We start from the raw sequence: 16,282 nt of genomic DNA, 5'->3' as shown, positions 1-16,282 counted from the left end.
GCTTTTAAGTCAGTTTTTAAAAAATCAAAAGTGGAACCAGCTCTTAATATACCTTTTCTTCTCCCTAAATCCAACAATAAACAACTTCAAATGGCAAACATTTTTCTTACTACGCAAAAATTCATACTACTTTTTCATATCCTGCATTTCATTTCATTTCATTTCATTTTGATGTTAGTCTTCTATTTTTATTTACTTAGTAAAACCATTTAATGTCTGTTAACCTAACTAGATCTATATCTTACAGCATTATCACGGTTCTGTCCACTTATCTACATGCTTTTACAACCACCTTTTCTATTACCTTCTCAACTACATATGCTAGTCATATACTTGTTAAATAATCAACACTCACAAATGGATGAATAATTCAAGTTTCAAAGTAACAGTTAAACAGCTCAAGAAAAACCTGTATTTACATCCTTTCCTGTCAAGTTTAAAAACTTTCTTTTCTAGGGAATGATAGTCCCTCCAGCTTTATCTAGCAGCACCTCGGGGTCCCTTTGTCCTCAGCATTGGAAATGCACATAGACTTCATGGCATGCCCTTCCTTTAGAAGATATTACCACACGTGCTCTAAGACTCTTAAAAATACTTCCTTCTCTCAGGTTTTAGGAGATTAATCAATCTTCCCAGTCTATTAAGGAAGAATCCCTTGTTTTTTACTTTGTACATTTTGATATAGTTTGAATTTGCCATAGTTTAATGCTATTTTCAAGAACATGACTGAAGAAATTGCTCAGTCTAACTGTGATATTAACATAAGTAACAGATGTCCCACTGTCCGTGCACCTCTCTGCAATGCACGTGCAGCAATGCACGGTCTGAGGTCTTGCATCTTTTACAGAGTATCTGTTTTCAGCTGTCTAAGAACTACTTCACTAACAGTTAACTATGCCGTTTTTCCATGTCTGAAAGTAGGATTCCCCAAGTGAGACATAATCTACAAAATGTGTTGATTTAAAAAGCACAGACAGTATCATTTTAATACCAATTTTCTTCAGATTTGCAGAGTCGGTTTTGCATATGTCCGCTGGTAAAAGGAGTTTCTGAAATCTGATAATCTGAATCACTTAGTAGGCTTTAATAAATTTTTTTTTAATTTCTGCTTAGCTAAAACATTTCTCTGGAACATATAGGGCTGATTTTTAAAATTCTTTCTTATACATTTCAAATATATTTTCTTAGGGACAAAACAGAGAAAAAAATTAAGTATGTGCTATAAAAATCATTCAAGTGAAATCTTAAGTGTAGTACCTAAGGAGTATTTGAAGTTATTTTGGGTTAGACTTGCAGTCAGTCACTTCCAGTTATCAACAGAGGGAAACATGACCATACAAAGCGTTCTATTCTTAGAATAAAGGAGACCACATTCACCAAATATTTCTAATTGTGTTTCTTGCTTCTTCTAAAATAGATGATTTTTAAATTTTCATACCCAAGTATTCACCATATAGATATTGTAAAGAAGAAGAAAAGGTCAAGTTTTAGGATTCAAAAAAGGTACTATATGTGACAAATTAGGCAGAATGACCTAGAAGATAGTAATTATAAAATACCAATTTTTCATAATTACTGATGTGAGGCTATCTTTCTGTGGTGACTTCTCTGAATAAGTGGACGTCTTTCCGCCGTTTGATTATGGCCTCTGAAGTGTTCGACCAGGGGAGCGCATGACCGACTGAACTTCACTGGGAAGTACCTTACCAATCTTGGCTGTTCCAGCTCCCTCTTTCAGCTTGCCTCACTTCTCATAGTTTAGGGGGAGACCTTTTCCAATATTTCCAAGGTTCTGGACTAAAGACCAAAATCTGCTTTTGAGTGAATGAAAATATTAGAATCCAATTATCAAGCCTTGTGCTTTTATTTTGAACTAGTTTATCTGTGAATTAAAAAAAATACTGAAACTATTCTATTTGTCAACTTTAGTAATTTAAAATGTTTAATTAATGTTCCAAATGAGTTCACAGGAGATCTCTTGCCAAACAACTGATTTTATGAGAGCTACTCACAAATTATTCTCTGTAATCTGATTCTAGAAACTGACGGAGGAATTAAAATATTATTCCAAGTAAGTCTCCTACATTGTAAAACTTTGACGTCAAGGATCCAGGCATTATACAGTCTTTCCAATAGACTCTAATAAATGTTGTTTGAATGAACAAGCGAGCTGGGTGAATGGATCTTTATTTTTTTTTAAGATAGACAAAAGCTAGTCTTTTGTCCTTGAATTTTTTTCCCTTTAAATTCTCTGTTTCACCATCGAAATGTTAAATTTTTCATTTAGGTTACAGACCCTAATTTGACCCCAATACTTTAACGTGAGAAAGAAACATTTTTAAAAATCCAACGACTTAAAGAGAAAAAAAGAGACATATCTAATTATGCTAATTGCTAGTTTGAAGTTCCCTTCTACTGCAGAGGCGTCCCTGTCATCAGAACCCATCATTCACTTTTATCTCAGTGTGTATTATTTCACAAAGATACAGAATAAGATGGTCTAGAACTATGGTGCTGTATTTTAAAACAAAATGAATTATACAACGCATCAAAAGATTAGTATGTTTGATATTAAAATATGCATGAGAAGTTTCTTCATGTTTCATGTTTATTTACAGTTGAAGACCCAATGAATGACCTAACTATGAGCTGTGAATGTTTACGTCTTTTTATTACTATTATACCAATTATGTGCAAAGAGTTATCTTCTACTTAGTATAAACAGAGTCCTTGTACTACAAATTCCATGGAATTCAATCCAGTTCTTACTTGTGTCCGGTCATATGGAGGATACAAACTGAACAACTTTCCTTGAGTAGCAAATGTGATGTCACATGTAGATAATGTGCTGGCTCTCTCCCCACCATCCCTGGATACTATTCCAAAGTCCTAATTTTCTTGATTTGGTATTTCACAGTCTTATCTTTATCAGAGTGCTATTTGAAAAAAAAAAATGTACTTAAATTAATTAATTTGCTGGTTGCTTCCATATTGCTTCCAAAATGGAGTTCATAAAGAGAACAAATAAAACTATAGTTTAAGTGCAATCTACATTTCTGAGTATCTACCAGGTAGACATACCCAATCCAGTGTGTTCTTCTGGTTCAATGGGTTATGCCATTGAACCACCCCTGAAAGTGTCAGTAGTCTTTATGAACCACAAGGAACTGTCTCTTTAGTTTCCCTTATAATCTTAAGATTACCAACTGCTTATCAAGTTCTATTCTGTTTATGAGAGATGAAAAAAAATACTAAAAAATAAAACAATTGGGATGAGTATGTATTCAATAGTCTAAAGCATGAAAGCAAGATTTTATGTTGGATTTAACTATATCTTGGCCTCTCCTTTTAAAGAGTATGTTTATAACACTGGCTTTTTTCATATGACAGTATTTTTTATTTAAATTCTGTCAATTTCTATCAACACAGAAGCAGCTTTGGTGAAGAAAAAAAAAATCTTTGTAACTCAAAGTTAAAGCCAAGACTAGTGGAGGAACTAATACAAATTGACAGGACAAAGAAAAAAAGAATTCTCCAAACTTAATTGCTAGGAAGGGATTCCTTTAATGTAAATTCAAAAAACATGAAAGCTCTTGAGTTGGCCAGTCTTACTCGCCTGGGCAAAAATTGTTGGAGAAAGATATAGGATTCCCACTCTCAGTTACTATCGTATGTGGTAGCAAAGGTTGTCCTTTCATTCTAATGGAAACTTAACAGTGATTCCCAGGGATACTAAATATGCACATATTAGTTCCTGAGGCTAGGAATAGAAACAATAAATCTTTCACCTAAAAAAAAAAAAGAAAGAAAAGAAACAAAAATTAAAAACTACTTTGACAGCAGGTAGCGTTGCCTTAAGTTTGCTGGTCCTTCTACTCTGTTTCATTCTCCTGGCAAACTCATGCAGAGAAATGAAGAAACAGTGTGGTTCCTCCTGTCTTTCTCCTTTAGCTCTTCCTTCTAAAGTTCAAGTTAGATAAGCACAAAACAACCATTGCATTGCTAGATCTTCCATGGGGAAGTGTCAAAACTACTGGCCTTAGGTAGAAGGAAGACCACAAGAGAAAGAGAGGGGTCAAAGGAGATTGGAGTGGGTGTGTCTCACCATCTAAAAGTAACTGCTGAGCTTACACCACAGTGTTTCGGTGTCTGTAGGGTGGCGGAGGCAGCACAGTGCCTGGCTTCAGGGAGAACTCAGAGAGGTATTCAGGATTCTCTGCCACCATGGGCCGGATGCGTCCATTCTGCTTATAAAAATATTTTGTGCTGTACTCCTGCAGGTAGTCTGGGTGATGAAGGGTGCTCCGAGGTGGCAGGCTGTGGTTCCAGTAGTCAGGGTTGTCGAAAGCTTTCTTGGCCTTCTCTGGCACAGACAGTATGTTGTTCTTCAGGTACTCGGCATTCCCCAAGGCATTGGCAAAGGTGTTGAGGTACAGTGGCTCGTTCACATACTCATCTTCTGCCTTGGGTGGACCGCTGGAAGCACTGTGGTATTCAGGATTATCCAAAACTTGAAGGTCGCTGTTTTTCCTCCGAGACACGAAGGGATTCTCTTCCACAGGGTTCAAGTATTCTGTAGAAGTTAAAAAAAAAAAATAAACAAAAGCCGTTTATTAAATCCTTTCCTGAAAATGTTAATCAGACAATGTTTACACAGACAGTTTAATCTCTTTTCTTCCCCTCTAGGACATTCAAAGCCAAAGATAGATCTGAAATAATTCTCAGAAATTTTATAGATTAGCATGTTGTTGTTGTTGATATGTGGCAGTAAGGCAGAGCAGACCCAAGCTAACCCTCCAGTAGGTTTTCAGAGGCTGTAAATCTCATGGAAGGAGATTACTCATCTTCTGTGGTGGAGAAGTGCTAGTGGATTTCAACTACAAGAGTCTGGGTTTGGCAGTGCAGTAGTCACATGAAAAAGAGGAAGTCAAACAAAGTGCTACTGACAAGCTAGGTATCAGGAAGGCCAGAATCAGTTCCTGTCTCCTAGATTTCTCATTCTCTCCTTTAAAGTGCATTTTTTCTTTCTTACGCACTTGCTGTGCAGGGTCAAGGACTGCAGCCTTCAAAATGGACTGAGGCTCAATGTCAAGAAGACAAAGATTCTTGCCACTGGGCCAACTGGCAGCATCATTATGGATGGTGAAGAGATTGAGATTGTTAACAGCTTTAGTTTGCTTGGCTCCACAATGAACAGCACCAGCAGCCAGGAAATTAAAAGATGTATTGTGATGGGAAGGTCTGCTGTTAAGGACCTTTCCAGAGTACTAAAGAGCAATGGTGTCACTCTGGAGACTAAGATGTGCTTGATACAGGCCATGGTATTTAAAATCACTTGCTATGCATCAGAGGAGAATCGAAGCCTTTGCGGTGCTGGAGAATAGTATTGAATGTACCATGGACTGCTAAGAAAATGAACAGGTTCATCCTGGAAAGGGTTAAAACAGGCTGCTCCTTGGAGGCAAGGATTCTGAGGCTTCATCTGACATACTTTGGACATGTAGCAAGAAGGGACTGGTCCTTGGAGAGGGATGTCATGCTTGGGAGGATGGAAGGACAGCACAGGAGGGGAAGATCCTCTATGAGGTGGATTGATTCAGTGACTGGGGTAATCAGGTTAGTTGTGTCAGAGACAATGAGACTGGCACAGAACAGAGCAAGGTTTAGGGCTGCTGTACACAGGGTTGCTATGAGTCTCAAGTAACTCGATGGCACATAACAATAAACAACATATTTGGAAATCAGCTCTTTAAATGTTTCTATTTCTTAGAGGTCAATAACTTATGCTGGAAGATAAAGATTGACTATCAGGGTTAAATAGTCTTTGAATATGTATAGATTAGGGAGCTCTGGTGGCTAATGGTATCGAATTGTGTTACCAACCTAAAGACACATGGATGGAATCTACCAACTGCTCCTGGGAGAGAGACGGGCAGTCTCCTCCCATACAATACAGCCTCTGAAAATCTGCTGGAGGATTAGCTCTGAGTTGATTCTGACTCAGTGGAACATAAGGACAACATCATAGAGAAATGAATAATTTTAGAAAAGATGGTAGAAAGCCTAATTGTCTATAATTTAACATCATGCCATGAGAAGTTGCATTTAATTCTGCAAGTTTTCTGTAAGGCTTCCAAGTGCACTGTTGTTACTTGTACAGGGGGAAAAATGAGTTCAGAGTAAAATCTTCAAGCTATGAATGATATTTTCAATTGTTTCCTATGATTCACAAAGTTGAACAATGCATAAATAAGACTGAAGAACAAGTGACGCCTTTGCATTGTGGTGTTAAGAGAGTACTGAATATACCACGGACTTCTGAAAAAACAAACAAACAAATTGGTCTTGGAGGAAGTACAAGCAAAACGGTCCTTAGAGGCAAGGATGGTAACACATCGTCTCCCATACTCTGAGCATGTTGTCAGGAGGGGTAAGTGAAAAAAGAGGAAGATCCTCACCAAGAGAGTCTGACACAGTGACTGAAACCATGAACTTGAGCATGATCAAGAGGGTGAGGATGGCATGAGAGAAAGCAAGGCTCCAATCTGTTACTCAGCGTCCATCATAGTCAACTCAAGGGCTCCTAACACCACCAACAACAGGAACACAGGGTTGGAAACCTCTGGGGCAAAAAAACTCAACTAATAAAACAAACCCAATGATTCTGAAGATGTCTCTAGTTGGCTTGCTTGGCAATATGTATCCTTGGAAAGGAAATACAATTATATACATCATATGCAGCTCCCCAGGAGAAAGATGGGCAATCTCCTCTGTGATTAAAAGACCTTCAAAAACTCTTCTTCTTGTCATTAGCCCACCAGAATAGTTCTTATTTTTCTAGCTTTGCTGTTGTGTTGTTGTGCACCACTGAGTTGTGGTTGTTGCGTTCCATCAAAAACCCACTGAATATCAACGGCACTCAGGTCCCTCAATAGTAGTGAGTGAGTGAGATCTGTATTGATGTCAGTGGACAGACACCTGGTGACACAATGGCTAAGAGTTCAGCTTCCAAGCAAAAGATAGGCAGGTCATACCCTCCAGCTCATCAGCAGGAGAAAACACAGAGTTATCGGCTCTAGGACAGATTACAACCCAGGAAACCGTGTACAGCAGCTTTCCTTGGGCCGAAAGGATGTCTGTGAGTTGGAATGCACACGATGACACACAGTAAAAAGAGTGAGGTGAGTAAAACAGCCACCACTTTGTATAGTTCAACCTAATAAATAAGGCCAGCAAGGGTACTGACCTAGAATTTTAAAAGCACTGCTGTTAGTTAATACTTTTATTCTCAAGGTTAACTAGCTCCTTTTATGTGATAATGTGTATACCCTTCTCTTGTCCTCTATTTTACTATGAGCACAAAAACGAGACTCTGAATTGGTCCTATTTTGGAGATGATAAGATTCCACCACTTTGAAACAGCTCGAAGTTATTATCCCCTGGATATGGCCATACTTGATACAGTTAAATATTTAGTGTCATATGTTAGTAATGACTTGGAAGCAGAAGTGGCATCCACTTCCTAAATAACTTGCCTCTGGAAACTCTATGATAAATGTCGATGATTTTAGAGGGACTTCAGGCCTTTTGTACATGAGGTCACTAGGTGCTCAACTCAAAGGCAATCAACAACAACAACAATTGGTAATAACAGTAAATGCAGTAAAGATAGTAATGACTGCTCCATCACGTTGGGTAATTTTAAAGGCATTCTCATATCTTCACCACACTCTGAGAAGGGAAGCATGTTATGTGTATTGTTGTGCTATGCACTACAGAGCTGGAAATGACCAATAACTGACCGTCTGATGGGTTTTCAGAGACAGTTAATCACATAGGAGGACAATATGCATCCTTCTCCCACTGAGCAGCTGGTGAGCTTGAACTACATGAGTTGGGGATTACAGCTCAGCTTCTTGTCATTAGACCACCAGAGTAGGCTTTGCTGTTGTGTTGTTGTGTACCATTGAGTTGTGGTTGTTGTACTTCATCAAGTAAGAACTAACTCACAGCTGATCCTTCAGCAGGTTTTCAGAGGCAGTAAACTGCAAAGAAGAAGACTGCCCTTTCTTATCCCATGGAGAAAAGTTGGTAGATTTGAACCACATGCCTTCGGGATTACAGTACAGCTTCTTACCACTAGGTCACTTCTGAATTAAAAGCATAGGAATTCTACCTAAATTTCTATACTGTTTGATGATTAAGCTAGTGCATAGAAAGCACTGAGTCTTTTAACTTCTCAGATATAATGTCTGGGGGTACTCTCTGAAGAGTAACTTGCCTCTCTTATTCCTTATATAACTTTTTTCTCAATACATCATATGTAGTTAGTGTTCTGAGGTCCACTTGTATAGAAAATCAGTTAGAGATGGAGAAATAAACTTCACTACTTGATTGAGTAGATACTATCCCCCCTGGAGGATTCTGCTCCATTCAGAAGAGATCTGCCAAATCTTATCACAATTTACATTCCTGCCACTACTGAGCTCCTTCACTTAATACTCACTTACACACAATCTTGTTATCTGACATTTAGATCTAAGTAAAAATAAAATACCTACACCCTGATCATTTTGTGCATTTGTAGTGCACATCTGGCAGTCACAGATGCTGAGGTGTGAGGAGTAAACAATGCTAACAGTGATAGTTAAGGTGACATGTCAGCTTCACTCAGCTTTGAATCTCAGTTAAGTAATCATATAATATGGCAGTTAGAGAATTATCTAGTCATCTTCCACTTTGTGACCTGCCATGGCCATCCTCTATTTTCACATAACATTGGTTTGTTGTCTTGGAATATAACCACAGCATTAAGGAGGAAATGGGTGCATAGCTAAATGACTCTTCAGTGCTTTTAAACTTTTATACTCATCTGCTTTTTAGTTCTGTCAAATAAATCCCAACATAGAAGCTCACTATATGCCTAAGTAGAACCTACCCAGAGAGTTTCATTGCTAATTATTGCAATGTTTTGGAATAACAATGTTTTGGAATAAGGCAGTAAATGGGTTTTATTTGTTAATCTTTATGATAGCTAAATGGGTTTTATTTGTTAATCTTTATGATAGCTGCTCCCCAGGTCTCCTCCCCCCACCCCCCCGCTTTGTATCTGCAGGGGTTTCAAACCCCTGACTATTCAGTTAGTAGCTAAGTGCATAACAATTTTGTCACTCAATTCCTAGTTTTCTCCCACAAAGCAACTGGTGGGTTTGAGCCACCGGTCAGCACAACGCTTTACCAGTGAGCCCTCAGAGTGCCTTCCTATTTTAATACTATTGGGTACTTTGGAGTCAGAGCCGACCCATAGCCGACCCTCTAGTGGGTTTTCAGAGGTAGTAAATCCCACAGGTGGAGACTGTCCACCCTTTTCCCTATTAAATTTTAATGTAATTTATATCTGTAACGAAACCAAAACCAAACTTAGTGCCATTGAGTTGATTCTGACTTCATGGAATTGCTCCAAGTTCCCAAAGGTTTAAATCTTTATGGGAGGAGACGGTCTATTTTTTTTTTTTAATTTGTATTTATAATTAGTCAGCTGGCCTCAGTTTAGATGATCCAAATTTTGTTGGCAATATGTAAAACATTATAGTCAGGAGCAAGTGGAAGGAACATAGGCCTTCTTCTCTCCATCAGGCCTGCTCAAGGTGTTGACCTTGGCCATATCAATGTCATAGAGCTTCTTTACAGCTTGTTTGATTTGATGATTGTTGGCCTTGACATCCACAATGAACACAAGTGTGTTGTTATCTTCTATCTTCTTCATGGCTGACTCAGTGGTCTGAGGCAACTTGATGATGGCTTAGTAGTCAAGTTTGTTTCTCCTGGGAGCATTCTTCCAGGGGTATTAGGGCTACCCTCAGAGTCTCAGCGTCTTAGGGGGTCAGAAGATGGGTGACGTGTGGATCTTCCTTTTATTGTGGCTGTGGATGTCCATCAGAACTACTTCCTTGGCCTTTAACATTTGGCTTCAGTTTGGGGAGGGGCAGGGACTTCCTGTGTCACTTCTGGCACTACCTTCTTAGAAAGACTGTCTATGTTTCTTTCTTGAAGTAGCTGGAGGATCAGAACTTCTGACCTTTCAGTTAGGAGCATAACATGTAAAACTCCGCATCACAAGTGACATATATAATTAAAAGTCTCTATGTTTTACAAATGTGAATATGACAATTAATAAAATATCAAAATGAGCTTTTATAGAGTCTTGAGATATAGTTTATTGTTGACCTGAATATCCTGAAAGACAAGCTCATCCTTTTACAGTAACAAATAAACATCCATCTTCTTTCTCTATGATGCTTTTAACATAGAAGACAATTTATTTCTGAGACAGTAATTTGGCATTTAAAATATCTGCTATGAATCACTGCTGTAATTGATAAAATCACAAGCCATTCATATCCTCAAGGATTGGTGTTATACATAGAAATCTATACAATCTGTATACATTCATGGATCAGAACTTTACTTTGTAAATGTGTCATCATAAGGAATAATAATTGTTTTATAATAAAAAGACATCATTTTAATAGAATAACCAAATCATTATTGGCACCACCAAAAGTTTGGGAAGCTTCTGCACATAATGCCTGGGTTTTGTTGGTTTTTTGTTTTTTGGGTTTTTTTTATGATCTGCACAATTAGCCCAGTAAGTCAATGACCTTGGCGTCTTCAGATATGCTACTTTATTGGAATACTACAGTCAGGAGCACTGTGGATCCGTGCTTCTCAATCTTGGTATGTACGAATACACTCGGGAACTTTGTGGAAATTGGAAATAGCATCTCTAACTCACATGGAGTCTGAGATTTTGATTTCTAAAGTCACTACATGCTGAGTATATTGCTGATTTGAAAGTGCTTCTTTGAAAGGGAGGGACCTTGACCACGGACATCACATAATTTCAACTGTCAAGTATTCTCCTTTCATACTTGACTAATTTTGAGGGATACTCTTGTTGAAGAGCAGTTAGCTCTGAATATTCTGACTGTACCTTGCTTGGGTTTGTCTCGCATGGGAGTCATGTAACCCTCTTCATCCAGCTCTCCTCGTGGGCTCCGTTCCGGGGCAAATGCAGTAGGGTCTGCACTGTACCTCTGTGTGCTGCTCTCCTCTTGGACGTGGGGTGCCACAGGCTTACGCAGGGTACCATTGCAGCAGGTGTCATCAAAGATCTCGGCTGTAGCACCCTGAGTCACTGGAACTTCAGGGATGGTGCTGGTTGTGGCTCTGTAGGGAACAGGCACCCCGTGTTCTGGAGCAAAGCCTCCATCTCTGTATACAAACTGGTTCTGTAAACAACAGAAACATATTGCAGCTGTGGTTAGGAACAAATGTGAAAGATATATACTAATAATCAAAGTGAGACAAAAGTTTATCTTTCAAAGAAAATTCACCATCTTTTACTGATTTTTTTTCCCCTCCAATGTCTAATGAATTCAGATATAGAATGGAGACACCTAATAATGAGCCTTGGTAAATGATACGTTAGTAGTTTGAAGCAAACAACCACTCGATGAGAGAAAGATGGATGTCTCCTCCTATAAACATCTACAATTCCAAAAACTGATCGAGGGTCACTATGTGTTGGAAATTACTCAGTAGTAGTTGAAAGGCCACCCGGGAGCTGGACAACATTCCATGTTGACTGTACCTCCTGCGAGACATTCCAATCTGTCTGGTGTAAGATGGTATGGCCACCCAGAAGAGAGCACGACCACCAACCACATCTTGCTTTACCATCAGCAATCACATAATTCACCTAAAGGGACTGAACTCCATATTTGGGAACCCAATCAGTGTCCTCCATGGAGCTGACCACCGAGCTAACTACCCAAACTCCTACCTATACAATTTGACCTAATTTTCTCATTTGCTACTTCCCCCTCCCACTGCCTCTCTCTGGCCTGGGATCACAGAAATTTCACCCGAGAACTGATGATAAACTTCTTTGTTTCACTTCACCTTGTTCTCTGTGCTTATAAACTTAGAATAGTTGGATAGATAGATGTTTACATATTGAAAATAAATTTACTCAACAACTAAAAGATGGTCTAATTAAGTCTTTGAAGTTCTTTCCCAACAATTGTCTGCTTGCCACATAAAATTTAAAGTATGTTTTAACAAAAAATGGCAGCTCCTTTAGTTTAAAATAACCTTCATTAAGAACAGAAGTAGAATGAATGACACACTTTGAATTCTGAGATCTTCATTCTATGCTTACTATGATTTTTGAATCCCAAGTAACTAACTAGAGAATCAACACTGAGATTCTCCACCAGCGGAGAATGGAATGCAGATCATTTCTCTCCCAGAAACATAATTTGTGAGTTTGGTAAATCTTTCCATAAAAGTGAAAGCTACTGCTGATGCACGCTGTCTCAATTTTGGTTTTTATCTACTGAGAAAAACACACACACACACACATACACACAAAGGGAGCTAAATAGTCTTGAAACAAATTCTAAACTCACTGTTGGCAAAAAAGGAAAATGAAGAAATTATGAAGAAACAAGAGAGGAAACATGGCAAGCAAAGATCAAAACAACTAAGAGATGAGTGTTGATTGTGAAATACTTACTCCTGACATAGGGGTGTAGGCAGGAGGAGGGCTGTGTCCAATTTCACTCTAATAGGAAAGAAAATGGAATGATGGATATAAGAGGTCACATGAATGAACCAAAAAGGAAAAAAAAAAGGGTAAAATAAAGAAAGGAAAGAAAAAGAAAAGCCATATGAGTTGTATGAACAAAGCGGAAGCATGCACAACAGTGAAGTTTGCTAAACAGTAAAATTTTCTGCACTCTGACTACAAGAAAAGTTGTTTCAGAAAAAAGAAAAACTTTCATTCAATATCTGCAAAGGAAAATGTCAAAGAAGCAGTAAAAAATATCAATAAACAAATTATAAGCTAGAATTTTTTTCATTATCTCTTGGAGAAAGAAAGGAACAAGGTTATTTTTATATATCAAATTACAGAGATGGTCATAGACCACAGTGTTAACTTCTCTATTGTGAAAAAGAAACTCATCTAGAAGGAGGGAGATACAGATTTCAGTTTTGCTGGAATAATTTTTACTGCCAGGTGACATTTATTTTTTTTTTTACCATTTCTAAGTAATATTAACTTTTTAGTATCTCCTTAAGAAAAAAAAAATTAGTTAAACTCATTACCGCCAACTTGGAACCAACCCATAGTATACCCTCCAGTAGGTTTTCAGAGGCTGTAAACCAGAAGACAAGCGATTGGCTATCTACCTCCTGCAGAGCTGCTGGTGGATTTGAACCGGCAAAGAGGCACTACATTTGGATTAGCAGTGCCACTCCCTACAGACTACTCCAGCACAGCTCCCTCAATAAAACAAAAAATGTATCTCTTCTGGCTTATCATTTCTTTTCATAAATTAAGAAAAAGCAGGAATCTTGGGAAATCAGTTTATTTCCTAGAAACATGCTTTCTATTTCTTTAGAAACAAGATAAAGCAGGTTTTAATATAATTTTTCTCATTGTGCTTCTACTTTATTCTTTTTTATTCTGATTTATTTACAAAGTTTGAATACAATGTTTTTCACAAAAGGTCCTTCCCATTTATTTCACCCCACCCACCCATCAAATTGTGCAACACCCTGTAAATCAAATTGATTAAGACCCTCCCCCATCCACAACCCTCTATTTCCACCATCTGCCCTGTTTTGGATCCTCATACTCATTCTATAATAATGGTTTTATACAGTATTTGTCCTTTTTGGATTGAGTTAGCTCACTCAGCATAATGCTCAGTATAATAATTTTTAAAAATAAAAGAACAAAGCCAGGCTTATCTATAGTCTTATAGTATAATAATGCAATGTACAGACCAAGCAAGTAAATATAATAAACTATTATGGGCAGTGCCATTGATGAAGGGGCTTGAGTTGTGTAAATGGTTAACATACTGGGCTGTGAAGCAAAAGACTGAAGGTTCAAGACAACCCAGAGGTGCTTTAAAGAAATGCCTGGAGATCCACATCTGAAAGATCAGCCACTGAAAACCCTGTGGAAGGTTTACTGTGGCTCACTGGGTCACCAGGAGTCAGAACTGAATTGACAGTGGCTTGATCAAGAATGTTGTTGTTGTTGATTGCCTTTGAGTCGAGCACGACTCACAGCGACCCTATGAACAAAAGCCCTGAAGCCCCTCTACAACCATCGACATTTATCAAAGTTCATAGAGTTTCCGGAGGCACGTTATTTAGGAAGTGGATGCCACTCCTGCTACCTTCTTCTTGATCAAGACTATAATTGGCTTATATATTAAATAGCAAAGTATTCCAAAATATTTGTAATTACCAGGATGCTTTACATCTGCAGTAGCTGCTGAAGTAGGTGATACTAGATTAGAATCAGAGTTGAAGGACCAGCATTGACTGCTGCACGTCTTGTGTTTTATAAAACTTGAGAGGGAACTGATCAAACCTTATTATCTACATTTATCATCATGGCGTTAACTCCTTCATTTGTAAGGACACTGTATTTAAGTAACTAGACCCTCTTGTAGTTGGTGTGTTTTAAGCCATCAAGTAAGACCATACTGTATTAGAATGCAGTTCTTGCCTCTGTTTTGACAAGTCTTTCATTCAGCCCACATCCTGCCAACTCTGTATCTGGACCTATTGCCAAATGGCATCAGAGTACCCAGAGAGTTATAATGTTTGCTCCGTTTTCAGCATTAAAATAGAATAAAAGCTAAGCAAAGGCTCCATAGCATTCATTGTTTTAGGGTTACTGGCTGCTTTTTCGATTTTTGTGCTTCCTTTTCCCCCCTTCTGCTTTTTATCTGTTTTCCATGATAAAAAGCATCTCTTTCATCGCCCCCCCCCCCTTTGAAGGGCAATGTAGCTCCAAGAGAACAGCTGTGAGGCCAATTAGCTGGGCTAGGAATGCGATATAATTGTTGTTTAAATATATTTAAATTGCATGTTAATCACTATGTCATAATTTATAGGCTTTGAAAATAACATTTTGTACTTGAGAGCCAAGCCAGATTTTACTTGTTGTTTTTGGCTGTTTTTAGTTTCAATCGAGCTCTTCTCATACCCACCTCCCCCAAACCCCCTCCACTTAAAGGGCTGAACTTTTAATATTGGGAAGAATGACAGCTGCAAGGAAATTGGTGAGTGGAAATGAAGATCCTCACAGCAGTGGGAATGAGTGGGAGTGACCTGAGAGTTCTAAGCGGAACAAAGCAGTGCTCTCAGTCAAAAGGCGCTTGTGTTCACTGTGCCACTTTCGGCTGCCCATCACCACCCAGCTTTGCAGATCTTTAGGCAGCAGCCCTCGGTGCATCTGTTAAATTAGCCGGTGAAGGGCTTTGCTGTCAGCAGGATGGAGACAGAACGAGGCGGGTTAGGAGCTGACAGGCTACGAGAAGTTGGTTCTTGGTGGGAGGATTTGGAAGGGTGGTAGATATTACACGGCCATGTCACTCGGACATCGCATGATTAACTGGGACTCAAGTGCCAGAGGTTATAGAGAGGACCAAGTGTCAGTAAATATATCAAAGATAGTGTTAAATGCTCTTTAAAATACATCATGCACTGAAATTAATCTTCTTAATTGAACGATACATTATTGAGCCTTTGTCTTATAACATGGACATTTCTCATATTTACATGATCTGATAGCAGTCCCAAATAGTTTAACATTGCCAACCAGATGGATTGTGTCCTGTGACATTGTTATCATGCAACTAACTTCTTTGTAAGCAAACAGAAATACACTCCTAATACTCACCATCTATCTAAATGGGACATGTACTTAATAAGAGAGAACTGCAGTTATCTTCATAGTTGTTGATATCAATACTGTCTATAGGATTAAAGTTGTAGAATCAAGAAACAATCTAACCCTGCTTAACTAAAATAGACTCTTTCTGTAAGATACTGCTAATCCATCAGTACTAATTTATTTATAGACACTTTCACATAGTAACTATTAGGGGTTCTCAACATTTTATCTTCTCTAGCACACAAGCTCAACATTTTTTACATTTTCACAGGCTGAGAGCTATAAAGATAGAAAATTCTGCATTATTTTAAAGTATTAATGAGTAGGTTGTAACTTTGTACATTTATCACAATTAAACACAATGGTGTTTTTTTGATAGGTTTAGAAAGTATTTTTTAATAGAGCAAATAAAACTAGATAGATAGTTGGATGTATCTAGGGGCAGGGGAAGCCCGTAGAGATTTAGGAGATAGATAGATAGATAGATAGATAGATAGATAGATAGATAGATAGATA

General features: G+C 38.2%; 1 protein-coding gene across 4 annotated transcripts in view; it reads right to left on the bottom strand.

Annotated features, from left to right (window-relative positions):
* Positions 1 to 4,080: 4,080 nt before the first annotated feature.
* ERBB4 (v-erb-b2 avian erythroblastic leukemia viral oncogene homolog 4) overlaps positions 4,081 to 16,282 on the bottom strand; it is a 1,418,810-nt gene continuing 1,406,608 nt past the window's right edge. For 2 of the 4 annotated variants that reach the window (XM_006891926.1, XM_006891927.1), the window contains exons 26-28: positions 12,581 to 12,628; positions 10,994 to 11,291; positions 4,081 to 4,573 (exon numbers count right to left, since the gene is read on the bottom strand). In XM_006891926.1, the coding sequence (XP_006891988.1) occupies positions 4,128 to 4,573; positions 10,994 to 11,291; positions 12,581 to 12,628 (792 nt within the window). In that variant the 3' untranslated portion in view covers positions 4,081 to 4,127. The remainder of the gene's footprint in view (positions 4,574 to 10,993; positions 11,292 to 12,580; positions 12,629 to 16,282) is intronic. The other 2 variants (XM_006891929.1, XM_006891928.1) reach the window with 1 other exon arrangement.

Source organism: Elephantulus edwardii, unplaced genomic scaffold (genome assembly GCF_000299155.1).
Source record: "Elephantulus edwardii isolate Elephantulus edwardi_28Jun2011 unplaced genomic scaffold, EleEdw1.0 scaffold00106, whole genome shotgun sequence".
NCBI lineage: Eukaryota > Metazoa > Chordata > Mammalia > Macroscelidea > Macroscelididae > Elephantulus > Elephantulus edwardii.
The sequence above is the reverse complement of the archived record's forward strand: the minus strand, read 5'-3'. Positions and strand labels throughout refer to the sequence as shown.